The 16,589-nt window shown below is 33.2% G+C and overlaps 2 protein-coding genes across 2 annotated transcripts; one reads left to right on the top strand and one right to left on the bottom strand.

Annotated features, from left to right (window-relative positions):
* Positions 1 to 4,671: 4,671 nt before the first annotated feature.
* On the top strand, positions 4,672 to 6,490 carry LOC105134179 (uncharacterized). Its single transcript, XM_011038498.1, has 3 exons — positions 4,672 to 5,057; positions 5,320 to 5,384; positions 5,547 to 6,490. The coding sequence occupies exons 1-3, from the start codon at positions 4,896 to 4,898 to the stop codon at positions 6,223 to 6,225; spliced, it is 906 nt and encodes a 301-aa protein (XP_011036800.1). The 5' UTR covers positions 4,672 to 4,895; the 3' UTR covers positions 6,226 to 6,490.
* A 5,952-nt stretch (positions 6,491 to 12,442) lies between these two features.
* LOC105134171 (syntaxin-71-like) lies at positions 12,443 to 15,936 on the bottom strand. The gene is made up of 9 exons (XM_011038485.1): positions 15,660 to 15,936; positions 15,435 to 15,560; positions 15,166 to 15,331; positions 14,953 to 15,038; positions 14,743 to 14,811; positions 14,608 to 14,652; positions 14,193 to 14,255; positions 14,012 to 14,088; positions 12,443 to 12,682 (listed from the first exon to the last, which is right to left on the bottom strand). The coding sequence occupies exons 1-9, from the start codon at positions 15,813 to 15,815 to the stop codon at positions 12,670 to 12,672; spliced, it is 801 nt and encodes a 266-aa protein (XP_011036787.1). The 5' UTR covers positions 15,816 to 15,936; the 3' UTR covers positions 12,443 to 12,669.
* Between the last annotated feature and the right edge of the window lie 653 nt (positions 15,937 to 16,589).

The following is a 16,589-nucleotide window of genomic DNA, read 5'->3' as shown; positions in this document are numbered from 1 at the left end:
GCTCCTTTTCAAACATATTATATATTTATATTATATTCTTCTACACGTCTGGCTTTTAAGTTCTAGGGCTATCCGTATTCCTGGTTGACTTTCTCATGCTACTGATGAACCCTAAACAAACTTCCTGTGATCTTACTTCTTTCACCAATGTAGGCATTGGTTAACTGGTTAGCGGCTATATTCATGTTATAGATATGTCACTGGCGGCTGTCAAAATCGAAATAAAAGATCTATTTATCTGGGTTGTGCCCACCAAATCTGAAAACATATATCAGGAACCCGAAATATTCTACTACCTTCAAAAAAAAAAAGTTAGGGTTTGTTTTTTGATATACAGATTATAGTGAGTGTGGAATGCCACAAGGCATCTGATTTAAATTAAGTGATCTGTAATCCTTTCCCTCCTGCTTCAGACTAGAGCTATATATCAAGAGCTAGCATTGTCTCTTAAATTCATAGCAGAAGCTAGATAGTTTCCGTCATTAGCAAGAGAAGAGATCTGAAGAGCATGAAATATGTATATGAAGCATACACTAAGCTAAAATTGTCTAAGTTACTTTTTGCAAGAATTTATATGAAGCATATTACAAATACAGCATAGCAGAACTTTATTTTCTCAAGGATGCGAATGGACTGCAGCATTCAAGCTCAGCTTGAAGATAATATTAAGCTTCCTTTCCTCTCTGTATAAGGTCTGCCCCATTCACAGCTAGCTATAACAGAGGACTTTACGAGAAAGAGATCTTGTTGTTAAAACCCCAGAGGTATTCCATTCTTCTCTGGCCATTTCTCTGCAAGTCGACCTGGTCTCTCTCCTTCTTTCTACTGGATTTTGGAAGGGGCCGGTTTGTTAATTCTCTGCGCTCTTGTTTCGATCGGGATGTCATGAAGAGCAGCAATGACTAATATTTTGGATCAGATAACACTTGACAGAATAAATAGAGTAGAGCTCTATATACAGAATCAAGGAAAAACAATATCGTTCTTCTGTAATTTTATAGTAGAAAGAAATGTCTGTTGTGATTGAAGTCTTGCATCGATAACAGGATGACCAACAAAAGAATGTTGTGATATAGATATCATTGCCGCGGAACTCCTCTTATTGAATTTCCCTGGAAAAAGAAAAGAAAAGAAAGAATTAGCGCTCTATTATTCCAGAGTTTTCATAAAATCCCCAGATATCAGCTAGAAGCGATTCAATTATTCTGATCTATATATATATATATATATGTTGACAGTCAGAGTGATTCTGTATGAACAGTAAAATGCTTTGAGCAGAAGCTCTAGCTTTTAATGCGTTTTTTCTTTATATGCGAGGAGAGATTAAGCCGTCATATCATGTCTTCAATAATTAATCAAGAAAAAACAAAGAAAAAGCAAAAAGCAAGGATATATACGAGAAGAAAAGGGCTTTTTCTCAGAACCTTTCCGCTATATTTTTATCGATGAGCCACCAACAAAATATTTGTGATCAGGAGTGGGGTAAGATTCTCAGGTAAAGAAAGATTAATTAATAAATCCATGAACAGTCAAGCATGAGGTAAAGGAATATTTATGGAATGTGGTACTGTTCATGTGTTCGTTGCCTTAATGTATACGCTTGAAATATTAATTTGATGTTTTTTAATCTATTAATCACACTCTTTTATAAACCAAATTTAGAAAAAAAACTTTTTACCAATTCCAATATAATGATTGTTCTGCTGCCTTTGTGATCTTGGAATCGCATCTTCCATCTTTTTTTTTTTTTTTCTTCCATCTTTTTTTCTTATTAGCCATGGATAAGCACATCTTCATCTTGAAATAGAAACAAAGGTAAAGATGGTTCGAATATTTATATTAAAGATTAATATAAAATTATTCTTCAAATCTTAATTAACAGTTTAATTTTTTAAAATGATATTAAAATCTTAATAAATACATACCCGTATAAGTTTCAAACAAATTTTTACTTAAAAACAATTAAAGTTTTAATATCAAAAAAATTTATTCAAGAAAGTTTATTATAAAATAATGTAAAACTATTATGCAACCTTAAATTTCGACACTGTGTCTTAGGTTCTTGGCACAATACTTTTCTTCAAATTCTGATAGGAGATTGGATACAAAACAAATGACATTGGGACAAGCCCAGTAGCAGTCCTGATATTTGACACATTAGCTGTTTTTTTTTTACATCGTGGAGCTTCCAATGAGTACATTACTTTTAACAAAAGATCAAAATCAGCAACCCTTTATGATCAGCAAGCAAGCCATGGCCCATGCCATTTTTGTGTTTTAGTGGTGCCCGCATCTTTCTTATTTTAACTTGGAAAGATTGTATTTTATAATCTCTAATTCAGGCCTCAGGGATGCATGAATTGCAGCTCAACATGCCTCCCCGCCCCCCTCAGGTTTCTCTTCTTTCTTTTCCATGGGTCCTTCGTTTTCAACATCTTCACTGGTCTATCCATGGCTGCTGCGTGTTGCGTTTTCTAGCCATAGCTCTTCCAGTGATCATTAAAAAAAGCAACGTTGGTTTTCTCTAGGGCACAATCCTTACGCTCACAGTCAGCTCAAAATGGTCTAGCATCCAAGTTTTGTTTTGCACAGACTGGGACCCTGCGCATGGCTCTTCCTGTGGATAAAAAGAAACGTATTTCGTTAGAATGCCCTCTGTTTTTAATTGCTTTAAAATGCCTTTTCCATAACAACTCACGGTTATTTGTTCTAATTGCTTTTAGAGGTAAAAAAAAAAAAAACACACATATCCATATTTCTTGTTTTAGGCATTTACGTTTCTCTGTATTTAATCGATCATCTGCTAGCTATCCATTCTGTGCCATGGCCGCATGCACCTTCGGTCATGAGTCGATGTTTGACCGATGCCTCGAGATGGATCCATAAAGGAAACAATATACAGTTTCAATTTCCTCAAGGCCACAGAAGAACATTGCCTATGATAACAAGCTTTTTTTTTTTGAGAGGACTGATTAAGGCAAACAACAAAACTCTCTCGTCCTTCCTCGTGTTTTTTTCATCTGCTCACTTAAATGCTAATATATATATATATATATATATATATAGAGAGAGAGAGAGAGAGAGAGCGAGAGAGAGAGAGAGGGAGGGAGGGAGGGAGGGAGGAGGAGGAAGGGGTAATGAGGGGCATTCCCCTTGATAAGGCATTCTGGAATGGAAGTAATATGCTTTCACCTCGCAAAAGTATTCTACTAGCATGCTTTTTCTGAAAGCCTACCTCCAGTTGACACGTAAGACACTAATCTCTGGTATCGGATTGTGAGTTATCAAGCCTTGGTAGTCTCCATCGTCTCTCAATGCATCAGAGCCGTCAATCTTCTGAGACAACAGGGACCCACTAAGTACACTCATCAAATCCATGTTTATGTGGACCAAACGTGCTTGCCACCTTCTCCAACCGCGAGTGGGTTTTGAGCGTGAAGCCCACGCACCGTCTATCTTCCCTTTGTTCTAGGGAAAAAAGGCGTTAGGTTTCACGTATTTTTAATCAATTTTGAAAAGCTTCATGTTACCCAAAATACCCCTTCATCCTGATACGCTTGGGGTAATGATCACGTGGGCAAGCTCCTACGGAGTTTTATCAAACCGAGAAGGTCATTGCATAAATGAGGAGAGATTAACTGTTAATAATGCAACTCTGTATTGTTACTGCAGTACACATTATCAATTATGGAACGCCGCTACAGTTGTAAACTGCAGTTTGCTCACACGTTTTACATCTTCTTTGATTTTATGTTTTCTTGCTTTTGCGTGTCCAAGAGCAGTAATTAGTCGAATGAATTAAAAAAGGTGGTTTAGGTGGTTCGGTATTTTTTTTAAAAAAAAAATCTTAAATTCTATTCGTATATATAGAGTATATTATTGCTGGTTAAATTTTACCTCTACCAACTCGGTTTAATCAGATCAGTTAAGATTTAACAGGCTTTTAAATACTGGGATTTAGATTAAAAAAATCAAATAAACTTATTTTTATCTTCTAATTTTTTTGTTTCTCATGGTAAAATAGTTCAATTTTTATATATCATAATAACGATGAAAAAAAATACTTTAAAATATTGTTATACTAGATAAGAAAATAAATACAAAACAGATAAAAATATATTTAATTTAAAATATAAAAATAAACATATAATAAATATGTTTTTGTCATGATTTTAAAATGGATTTTATACTTTGCAAAAAAAAATATAAAAGGACATGTCACTTCTATTTTCTCTGTCTTTATATATTTTTAATTTTTTAAAAAATATATTTTTTATTCCAAGAAAATAACTAAATTACTGTTTGTATGTAGAAATCTTAAACTAAAGTACTCAAGTGATGAAAGTATAAAGTCTATTTTGACAATTAGACAGCACGCTGGCTTTTAATTTCTAACACGAGTCAAAAAAATGGGAAGGACTTTCAAGAAATGAGTGGATGGCAACTGAGAGGAAGACAGATACACCTTACCTTAGCAAGGACTAACCTCATACGATAATCGCCCATCTATAGATGCTTTGGACATGTATCATGACGTGTAATAGCGGCAGGCTTTTTTCCGTTTGCTCAAATCTCCAGTGTAAATAATAAAACAACGTGAGGACAAAACTGTCCAAATGAAGAATATTAATAAAAATCGAAACATATGAAGGGCCGAGAAAGCAACAGAAAGTTAATAAGAAAACCCTCAATATCGAGTTCTGTGAGATCTGCAGCGAGCAAAAACAATAGCAAAGAGAGCCAGCCCCCTCTTCCTCTCCTTCCTTCCCTTCCTTTTTTCCCTTTGAATCCCAAAAAACCTTGCCCTCCCTCTATCCGTTGGATCTAATATACAGATACAACCACCTTCATCTTGTAACTATATAAACCCGTAATTATTATTTTCTTCTTCAAACATGAGGATTCGAAAGAACGCAAAGCTCTCATCTCTCATGTTCTCGCAGGGTTCTTCAGGAGCTCAGCCACTGCAGACACACGTTTGCCAGCTAAACCAGTCACCATGGGATGTGATTTCTTTCTCTCAAGAAACTTATTACCCATCTTCTTCACTCTACCAGGTAAGTTTTTTTGTTATGAAATGTCTCTCTTCATTTCCTTCACTTTCTTCTTTTTTTGACAGATCTACCAAAACCCTTCCTCTATTTATCCTCTCTTTGCCTGCATTTCCTCCTCTTCTTCTTAGGGTTTTTCAGATATCAAACATTAGGGTTGCTTTAAAACCCTAAATTTTCTTGGTTTTATCGTGTATTCTTCTCCTGATAGATTATTAGGTTAATGGGTCTCCCTCATTGATTACTCTTTGGTTCTTCTATCTATCAGTTCGAAGGAGAGGATAGCTTTAATGGAAATGGCAGCTTAGGTGATTCTGTTGGTGCTGTTGAGAGGTAATTTAATCGCTACTACCAATTTTGATATATCGTATTGTTTAGCATTAGGGTTTTTGGAATAGCTCGATATTTCGGAAGTAATTGTTGGAAATTCTTAATGGAATGGTAAGTTTGTGTTTGCGGCTGTTAAATATTGTTGGATTATATAATTATGCGCAGTGTCGCGTCGATGATGATGGAAGATTCAGAAGAGAAAGGAATGATGAAAATGAAGGTCGACCATATGGTTATTGTTGACGATAATTATGAAAATGAAGGTAACAAGAGATCAGAAATGTTCGGTGATTATGAAGAAATGAAAATAGATAGCGAATTCAAGCTCAAGAAATGCAACAAGACCGATGGAAAAGGCTGGCATTGCAAGAACGACACTAAAAATGGGCGCACTGTGTGCGACCATCATCATCATTTGACATCTCACAAATCATCATATAGCAACATCAACAACAACATTAATGGTAGTGCTGCTACAAAAAAACCCGATAAGGTTGCTTCTATTATTGGGGCACGCCGTGGTCGGGCAAAGTCAGTCAAAAAAGGGTCATCATCGAGCTCAAATCCGTATGAATTTTACTATTATTCTGGGTTTGGGCCGTTGTGGGGAAAGAGAAGAGGAGATAAGGATACTGTCAACAAGAATGAAGCCAAGGATGTCGATAATAGTACTGTTATCGGTTCCATGATTCCAAATACGACACCGTCTTCAAGTTATTCACCGATTGAAAATAATCAAGGGTTTGATTATGTTGACGAGGACGACGACGACGAAGAGGAAGACAGTGGCAAGAAACGGATGCGGAAACCCGTGAAAGCGAGGTCTCTGAAGTCTCTTATGTGAAGGGTTTGGAGGAGGGGCAAGAGAGGCGAAGATGCTGCGGCTGCTGTTTTATTTTTATTTTTATTTTGTTGTATTGAAACTATCGGGTTTTTTTGGGTAGAGGAGTTTTTGTGATAATTTCGTTGCACATGTTGTTGTGTATTATCATGCGTGAGGTTAATCTTTTCTCTGTAACATGCCAGTAGGAGAAGTTGTAGGGTGTGAGACGAGTGTACCTAAAGATTGTGTAAGTCAATGGTTTGAAAATGAAAGGGTAGTTTGGTAACCTCGAGTCTTTGTTTGATATTTTTCAACAGCGACTTAGGGAATGTAGGTGCGCAGATTTTTTTCGATATGGAGTGACGTGGCGCGTTATATGATTGTTTTGCAAATAAAATAACATGAAAGGGATTATTACATTTTGTAATTTTCGCTTTTATTTTTATCATGACGGAAGCAATTGAATTTTCATTGCAGAAAAGAAAAGAAAACCCCGTTACGGAAACATGAGATAAAAGGTACGATGCCTTGCCAGTAATATTGCTTTGGAAGCAATTAAATTAACATTATATTGCGAGCTTAAGACATTAATTTAGTTGGATAAGTTAAGTCCATGATGAAATACTTTTTCAACAATCGAGGAACCAATGCAATCCCCTTCTCCTCGATCATCTTTTATGAGTATGTTAGCCACTTTCGTGAGTTAACTTCATTCATAAAGATGTTTTAATTATTTTAACAAAAATGCAATAAGTTCGGTCTAGCTTTTAACTTATTTAGTTTAAAATTAATTTTTTTTATATATATATTGTTTTAATGTATTTTTAAATAAAAAATATCTTTAAAAAAATCTCTACTACCCTTTAAAAAATTAGCTTAGGCAAATCTTGATTAACATATTAAAACAAAGGAAGTATTAGTTAATATGAGGAATTGTCTTGATTGTACAAATGGTCTCTTTGACCACCAAGATTTTAACTTCGTGTGGTGATTGACGTGGATAGTTGCTTTATATGAAAATTAGTCTTGATGTATGAAAGTTGGTTAGAGGATATCGCTAATCTTCTGAAAAATAAACAATATATTTTTTTATTCAAATTTAATTAATATTACAAAATAGATTAAAACTCAGGGAGACTTTACTGTTTCAATTGACGCGCAGATTGATACACGGTGCATTTTTAACTATTCATGAGGTGCGGAAATGCACGGTTTGGTCCATGAAGTTTTTAATTTTTATGTCTGGTCCATGTAGTTTGCTTTGGTATTTCAGTCTTAAAACTTCATTTTTTCTTGTCCGTTCAATCATTGGATTTCAAGGGAAAAAAAAAAGATGAGAGAAAAATTCTGGTTAATAAAGAAAAAATATTAATTTTGATGTTACTAATTTATTTTGTGAAAAAAATTTAATTGAGTAGTTTGAGCCTTTAATTATACCATAAAAAGTAGATCTAAACCCAAAAAACTTCTTGTTATTTGGTCTGATTGTAAGTTTTTAAATTAATTATGGGGTGTTTTGAAACTCTGGGTTTTTTTTATAATGTTTTTAGGTATTCTTAGATAAAAATAATTAATATTTAAGTTTTAAGATATATTTGTTTTAATTAATGTGGGTGTCCAAATTAGCTTATGTATACCTCGACTAATCCCACGGAACCTGAAGTTAATGACCACGTAAACCTCTAGTGGCCTTGAGGTTTGTGGAACTTGAACCAGTGACCTCTAGAAAGCAAACATAAAGTTTGATAAGTTGAGCTACACCCTTTAAGGTTCATATCCATATTCTTTTGCAATGAACAATGTTCTATCCATCTATTTTTTAAAAGAAGCTGTTCGTTTGAGTTTTTTTTAAGAAAACAATCGTATAAGCCTAGCCATCTAGGCAAATCTAAACGGTTAGGCTTGACTTCCCTTGCCCCTCTCTATCTCTCTTTCTCTCTATGTATGTATGTATGTATATATGTATATGTACACTCAGTGTCCCTATTGCTGTTTATATAGACATAAAGTATTGTGAATTGGAGTAGTGTAATGACAGCCCAACCCTTAATATAAAGAGTTGCAAGGACAATAAGCAAGAGATGAGGTTGTCTTTTTGTTGAGGTGCATTTGACATTGAATGGATGGTTGTGAAGAAATGGTTAGCACAAGTTTTGATGGGGTTGCAAACTATGGGGAGCGAGCACTTGACACTGGCCATGCAAGGACAACTGGCGTTTTGATTGCATGATTAGCTATGTTAACCCAAACGCGTGGCAATTAGGTAAACCCGAGTGCCACATGGCGCATGGGTAGCCCTACCCTTACTCTGGCCAAACTCGAGTGACATTTGGCGCTTGAGTCTTGGCAAAAAGTCAATTGTTTTTGATAGACCTGAAGTTGGATTTGGAGGCGTCCATGCCCATCCCTAAGTGATGTTGGACACAACCACGCCCAACCCTAAGTGGAGTTCGCCCCAGCCACGCCCACACCCAAGTTGGGTTTGGAAGCATTCATGCCCAACCCTAAGGTGAGGTTGAACACGTCTACGCCTAATTTGGGGTATCCAACCATGCCCACATCCAAGTTTGGTTTGCACACATTCATGCCTGCACCTAAGTTGGAGCTGAACGCATTCATGCCTAGACCTAAGTTGGGTCTAGATGCCTGCTCGCCCAAACTCGAGCTAGGTATGGATGCGAAGGTGGAAAAGGAGGCATCCATGCCCAACTTGGGGTTAAAGCTGGACGCGTCCACGCTTACCCCCACGTATATGCGCCTACTCGCATCTTGGGTTTGGATGCATCCGCGCCTAACAACATGTGTTAATATAATAATGTGTTTTATAAGTACTATTTTTTCTTTTATAAATCAAAGTGTTAAGATAAAAAATAATATTATATATGTTATAAATATTATTATTTTTATTATAACTCAAAGTATTGATATAAAAAATATTATTATTTGTGTTGCAATCATCCTTGAAATTCTTAATACAATTATTTATGTTATAAATATTATTATTTTTATTATAATTAATAGTGTGAAAATTAAAAATATTGTTATTATTATTATTATTATGAATAAAGTAATTAATAAAATTGAAAAAAATTATTTGTGTTATAATTATTTTTATTTTTATTATGATTATAAGTATTATTATTAAAAATAGTATTTTTATTTTTCTGATGATTAAGAGTATTAATATTACAAAGAGTATTATTTGTGTTATAATTATTTTTATTTTTATTATAATTAAAAGTATTAATATTAAAAATAATATTATTTATGTTATAATTATTTTTATTTTTATTATAATTAAAAGTCTAAACTTGTCCACGTGCAACCCCAAGTTGGGCATGAAAACGTTTTCACCTAAACCCAAGTTGAGTTATTAATAAACATTTATTTTTTTTACAAGTCATTGTAATTTTTTTATATATAATTATATTATTAAATCTTTTAAATCGATGACTATTCTATTTTTTTTAAAAAAATGCTATCACTATTGACTAATTTTTTTTACTATCACATAATATTTAACCTTACTTGCCGGATACTGCTAGCCACCGATGACATGAAAAGTTGGTTTTCCATTGGGAAAAATGGCTGGGATTTGAAAGTTGATTTTTTACGTGCGAGACCCGTCCTGGTTGGAGTGGGTCTAGACTCTGGATCAAGTGGGATAACGGTTTTTGATACAAACTAGAATTAGCGTGGAAAAATTAATTACAAAAAATATATCTCTAAAAAAAAATAAATCCAACGATGGGCCTGGACCGACCATGTATAAAAGTCTCATCTTTCATGACAAGCAAAACGACGCAATTTTTTTATTTTTATTTTTATTTTTATTGTTTACTTCTCACTTCACGTTCAGCTACCCATAGCATATGCCCATCTGAGTTATCCGAAATTTGTCACAAAAATCCCATCATTTACAACAAGAATCATCCTATTTAATTCTTGAATGCGACAGAATAATACGAAAAGTGAAAGTTAATGGTGCAGACCATCATATAGTATAAAATGCATCCTGTACGTACCGGTTTATACTTTATATTATAATGCATGCTAGGCTATGCTGACTTCACTTCACTGTAGTATCGGTGACTTGGTTTGATTAAACTAATCACGTGGTCGAATTTCTAATATTTATTATGCATTAATTTCAAGACTTCCTAATTTAGCAGGATAATAGAAAATACCTAACGAGGTCAGCTAGGGCAATAACTAGTTTGTATGTTAGAGTTAGCTATGTTTTAGCGGAACTTAATTTTTTTTAAAAGTAAAAAAAAAAAATTCTCAGGTCTTAGAAAACTATATATCTGGCATTGTCATTAAATCTCAAAATATATTTTGATTTTTCTATTAAAAATAAATCTTTCTATTAGCGTATCTTGACAATACAATAATTTTAATTGGAATCATTGAATTTATTATTTTTTAATATTTTATGATAGAAATTTAATAAGAATATTAAAATAATATGTCAATATTTTACGTGATTGAAAGCTGAAAAAATTATAAAATCATGTGAAAAACTTATTTAAAAATTTCAACAATAAAAAATTGATTTTAATGGAATTCTCGTGAATAATTTATTGTTGATATTATTATTTTTAGATTATATATATAATAATTGAAAAAATAAAATAAAAATTTATAATAGTATTTAAGAGGTATATCAAATTTGATAAATTTTTTCCGGTGTAAAAACTAGTATTCCAACTCATGATTTTTGTCCTGTCATGAACCTTAATTGACTGAGATATTACATGTATTTATTATAAAATTATTTTGAAAAATATTAAAATGTCTTAGTATTTATATAAATAATAAAACAAACCCAAGTTTTAAGTAATTTTCTAAAAGGTTATTATTCATCCATTTGATAAAAAAAAATAGAAACCACTAAAAAAGTAAAATTTTCGAATGGAAATGATAGATCAAACTAGTACATGTGTGGTGAAATTGTGTAATAGCGTGAGTTTCTGAAAGAATGATTGGAATTATTTTTTAAAAATATTTTTTATTTAAAAATATATTAAAATAATATTTTTTTATATTTAAAAAATTATTTTTAATATCAATATATATATAAGTAATTTTAAAATATTAAATTTTTTAATTTAAAAAAAATAATTTTTTTTTATTTTTTTTTTAAATATTTTTAAAATATATACGCGAGCCAAGAAACTGAGTACACACACGAGTGTCTGGGATGTTGGGAGGTGGGAAGACAAAGGAATTTACAGGCCAAATTTCGTGAATTACTTAATTTCAATTTGGGGGGACACAAGGGCACGTACCCTCGCCCTTTTGGTTCGGATTCTTTGAATAAACTCCCAGAAATGAAAAGAAGAGCACGCTCCTCATGCGAGCGTGGGGACAGAAGTGGATGGCTCATGTCAGAAAAGGCTGCAATCAGATGGCTCATCTTTATTTCACTGTTGATTATTTGGCAATCAAATAAATGTACCATATTTAATTATTTGAATCAGGGTTGAATGAAGCTGCCGATGGCCCCCTTTGGGAGTGCGGTTTAAAAAGAAACTGCTCAAAATTTATTATTTTTATTTAAAATTATTTTTTAATATTTTTTGTTTGTTTTGATATTAAAAATTTTAAAAATTATTTTAATATATCTTAAAATAAAAAACGCAGCTCTTCATTGCATAAATGTTAAGGTAGCTGTGTTAAATTATGCTTTCATGGTTGTTTCCACGGCTTCTTTTTTTTCCTTTTCCATTGAATGGCAACAGCTGAGCTAGAAAGCTATAAATTTTACTGCTTATTTTCCTATAAAACATATTCGACAGTACTTACTGCTATGGTAAAAAAAAAAAAAATCTAACTTCTTTTTGTTTTTTATTTATTCACTTGATATCACAACTAAATTTATAGCTTTGTATGTTTTATACCCAACCTGAAAGTAATCCAAGCAAATAGCTTGGATAATGATTTTTTTTCTTCAGATTTTAATTTTAGTATGTCAGAATCTTCAAAAAAATGTAATTAAAAAATATCAATTTATAAAAAAATATTTTAAAAAATTGATAAGAATACAAAAACAAACACTCTACCCTTCCCAAACAGGGGTCTAAAAATCCATATATTTAAGTAGAAGTGGATAGGAGGATGCAAGATCATCCTAAAATGCTTCATTAGCATCTAGCGATGCATGGCGCAAACTAACTAACGTTCTCAAAATACTTCATTAGCAGCATAGAATTGAAAACGCCAACTGCAAAGAGACTCGATGAAACCCTGATAAAGTGGAAATTATGCTAAAATGTCTCAATGTTTCAGTCTCAAGTTGCTGGAAATTACAGTTTATGAAGAAATTAATAGCTACAGATGTAAACACTCTTCCAGTAAACATTATGTAGTACAATGATGCATGCAAAGACGACCCAGTAGCAGCAGAAAGCTGTATATGCCAGTAGATTAGTAGTTGTGGAAGTGGTTGCTGGAATGCTCATTTCACTTCAGCACACTGCAAGAGAGAAGCAATGATCTCAAAATATGTAATAAAATCGTCAGAAGCTTCATCAGCAATCCGAGGTTAAGTAGTCTGCGTTTTCTTTCACTGATCAGAGGAAGATGGTTCAAGCAGCTCCTAGCTTAGCCCAGACAGTTCCGGACACGAAATGCATGGCAAACAAAGCAGAAAGGCCAAACATACCAGTGCTTTGAAGCTCGTAACGTGTAGACAAGACAAAACCTTTAAACAATCTTTTGACAACATATTCATGGAATCATCTTATGGAAAAATTTGCTTTCCCCATTTAATGGCTTCTGTTATTTCACCATTTCCTTTCTCTAGAAATGACAAAGTTCAGGGGGTATTAATACTCCCTGAACTATCTAAGTAAAAGACTCATAAATTTTCATCTTTTAAGATAAAAATACATATATTTCAAAGCATTGACCGGTTTAAAACTCAAAAACAAACATCGTTTCTTGAATTTAAAGCTCTTTTAAATCATTTATTACCTTAAGTCATTTTATACCTTTTTTATAAATATATTGACTTTATAATCGGAAAGTCTTTAAGTTCCCTCGATTAGAACTGTTTTTTCAAATATTCAAGCTTTTATTATTAGCCTAGAGTCCTTTAGATTAAAAAGAAGAAATCCAAGGACTTGAATATATTAATTAACCACTATCCCAAACACAACCTTTTTATAGTTACATATCTTGGATTCTAGGACATTACAAGTTATGATACTGGGATGGGTTTTTCATTAATTCTCCCTCTTTTTCCGTCTTATGTTGTGGGGGAAGGGTTGTAGGTAAGCACACTTGATGGAAAGAAAATTTTGCCTTCAAATTGTATAAATCCAAATCTAACAGTTTCACTTCTAGGAAACCAGATGCTCTCCACATCATTGATATGCAGGGGAAAGCAAGTGACGACAATGCCTCCAGACAAACATCAATCCGGAAGAAACTATATCACTGGATAAACAGCAGTATGGAAGCAAATGATGGCAACATAAAAAATATATATATATAGTTGCCAAGCATAAACAATTACGAAGATGTCAAATATCGTTCAAGTTCATAGGAAGATCAGGACTTGTCCAACATGAAGTCAACAAGAAACAGGTTGAACTTCGAACACTCATGATTTGTTAAGTAGCACCTGATTGATTCATTGAATAGCTTGTAATTGAGCTAATTCTGACTTAAGCTAAAGCATGTTGAAACAATAATGTAGCATGGTTGGTCTTCTTTAAGCAAATTATTATTTGATATTCCAAAACAAAATGGCAAGCAATATAAGGAAGTCCCATGTACATCCCGTCCAAAAAGAACTTACTTGTAGAGATAGGCAGCAATGCCTAAGATTATAACCAAGAGGATGATATCAATACAAAAGTTGCGACTGGACCTCATCTGTTTTAATATCAAAATGCAAACATAGGAAAGATGAATAGTAGACTTGAAACAGGGGACAGCAATAGTTTTCAGTTTCGGACTATCAAATTAATGATGCATACCTTGTTTATAGTATCCTTAAGTCTCACATTAGTAGTTTTAAGGTCAGAGGCTGCTCGGTCAACCTGCAAGAATGTCAGAGGATTACTGCTGAAATTTGATGTAACCTCAAGTTAAAACATCAAAACAAATAACTACCATTTTGCAATGAATAATATGCACAGCTTCTACCATTATCTAAAGTATTAGATGATCGTTTTATGTTCAACATAATGATCATTACTTCTAAGAAAAATGTCACTTCCCAGTAACCAAATCACGAATAGGAACTGTGATTTTCGTTTAATATATCAAAAGCAGGTGAATACTATTATTGCCCAAGGGGAAAGCCCACTTGCCACTATGCTATAGCTGTTAAATACCTCCTGTAAAATGTACAGTTCAAAGGACTATAACACCAGGAAAGTGGAAAAATACCTTGTCATCAATTTCATCCATCAATGGCACTTGTCTATCCACCTCCTGCACACAGGATTCGTAATTCAGTGATAAACAATATTCAAACTATTTACCACTCATCGGAAGTTCATTGAAAATAGGACATAACCAAACCTCATTCATGTCATGGGCCATGTTTTTCAGAGTGTCCAAACCTTCTGCTATAACATCTAAACCTTGATCCTGCAAGAAGTCAAATCAAATCCCAGAAAAGATCATCAATAACTTCATTCAAGTTTGCTCCATTAACCTTACTGCACTTGAAATCATGACCTTTTCCGATCACGATGCAAGTAAAAACAAGAAAAAGCACAAAACACTTGCCTGTTTCACTCTCCGCATTTCATATTCCTGCCTGAACCGATCCGACTCTTCAGTTTGCTGAAAATACTCATCATCAAATCTTCCATCTGATCCAAATTCGAAAAAAAAAAGAAGAAAAATCATCGAAATTTCAACTACAATCATCCCATCCACGAAACAAGAATAAACAATCAAAAAACCAATAATCAACTAGAAAAAAATTCATTTTTTTACCATAAGTTGAATCAAATTTAATTCCTCCATGCGATGCTGAAGGCGCAGAATCTCCACCTTGTTTAGCTGCACTAATATTTCCATCTGCTACAGCTTCGATTCTATCTTTTAATGCAGCAACCAAATCACTTCTCACCTCGCGCTCTTCTTTCGATAGCCCTTTCACCTGCACCCAAGATTATTATTATCCCATTAATCTCCATTGTTTCTAACAACAAAAACACGTTTTTCAAATAGCTAATCAGATATAATAAATTTCCAAAAACAACCTGCTTAAAAGCGAGTCTCTGTAATTTAGGGATTTCCTCAAGCAATCGAGCCTTTGTTCTTCGAATCTCTGCATTCATAGCAACAGCCGTAGCCCTGCTTTTCTCTATTTTCGCTGCCTCTGATTTCTACCAAAAAAAAAGAAACACCCTTTATTTCCCTTTTCAATTCATAGAAAACAAACAGGGAATAAAAATCAAAAAAGGGGAAATCGAGGTGATATTTACCTGGAGAACAGCATCGAGGCCGGCCTCAACGATTGCGTATAAGCGAGCGAAAGCATCGTCGCCAGCAGCGTTAAGGTTTTTCTGCTTATCGACGTCGTATTTGTCAAATTTCTTGCAGATTGAATCTACTCGCGTAACCAAATCGATGACAGTCATTTTTCCGGTTGGATTAAAACTGAAAGTTGTGATCTTTTTACGTGTTCTGTGTCTGACCAGTTTCGTTTGAGCGGTTTTTTTGTTGGTTTTAAAGTTGTTTTTGTTTGGACACAGAATAGAACAAAAGGACGGCGAGAGTTTCGAAGGCTAAAATTCGGTGGGTCCTATGTCTTCGTCCCTACAGTTTTAAGATGGCCGCTTGATAATGACACGTGTTGACATGGAAGAGATCTTTTGATCAATCGGATGGTTGCGGGACAGGAGGAGGACAAACATTCTTCCTTTTCTTTGTCTTTTCTAAAATAAATAAAAATAGCTTTTTTTTTGGATTTTTTTAAAAATAGATAGATTATGAAATTAAATATGAGAGTTATTAAAAAAGTATAACAATATTTCTATCCATACTGAACTCTCTTCTGCTTTTTTACTTTTCCTTATAGTTGTTTTTATAAACAAAAAAATTCACATACTTAAAAAATTATTTAAAAATATAATTAAAAATATTTTTGAAAATATTTTTAATTTATTCATTAAGTTTGTATCACATAAATATGAAAAATTTTGATGATAAAAAACACATTGGTATGAAAAAAATTAATGGTGTTTAAAATTAAACAAAAATAGTTATTTTTATGGATTTATTTTGAAGAAAAATAGATGAATTATGAAATTAATTATGAAACTAATAAAAATATAATAATATTTCTATCCACCCCCCCTCTTCGACGTTTATTCATGTTTATTGTTTTTATAAACATGAAAATTTATATATTT

Source organism: Populus euphratica, unplaced genomic scaffold (assembly GCF_000495115.2).
Source record: "Populus euphratica unplaced genomic scaffold, PopEup_1.0 scaffold2.1, whole genome shotgun sequence".
Classification (NCBI taxonomy): domain Eukaryota; kingdom Viridiplantae; phylum Streptophyta; class Magnoliopsida; order Malpighiales; family Salicaceae; genus Populus; species Populus euphratica.
This window is presented reverse-complemented; position numbering and strand designations above follow the sequence as displayed.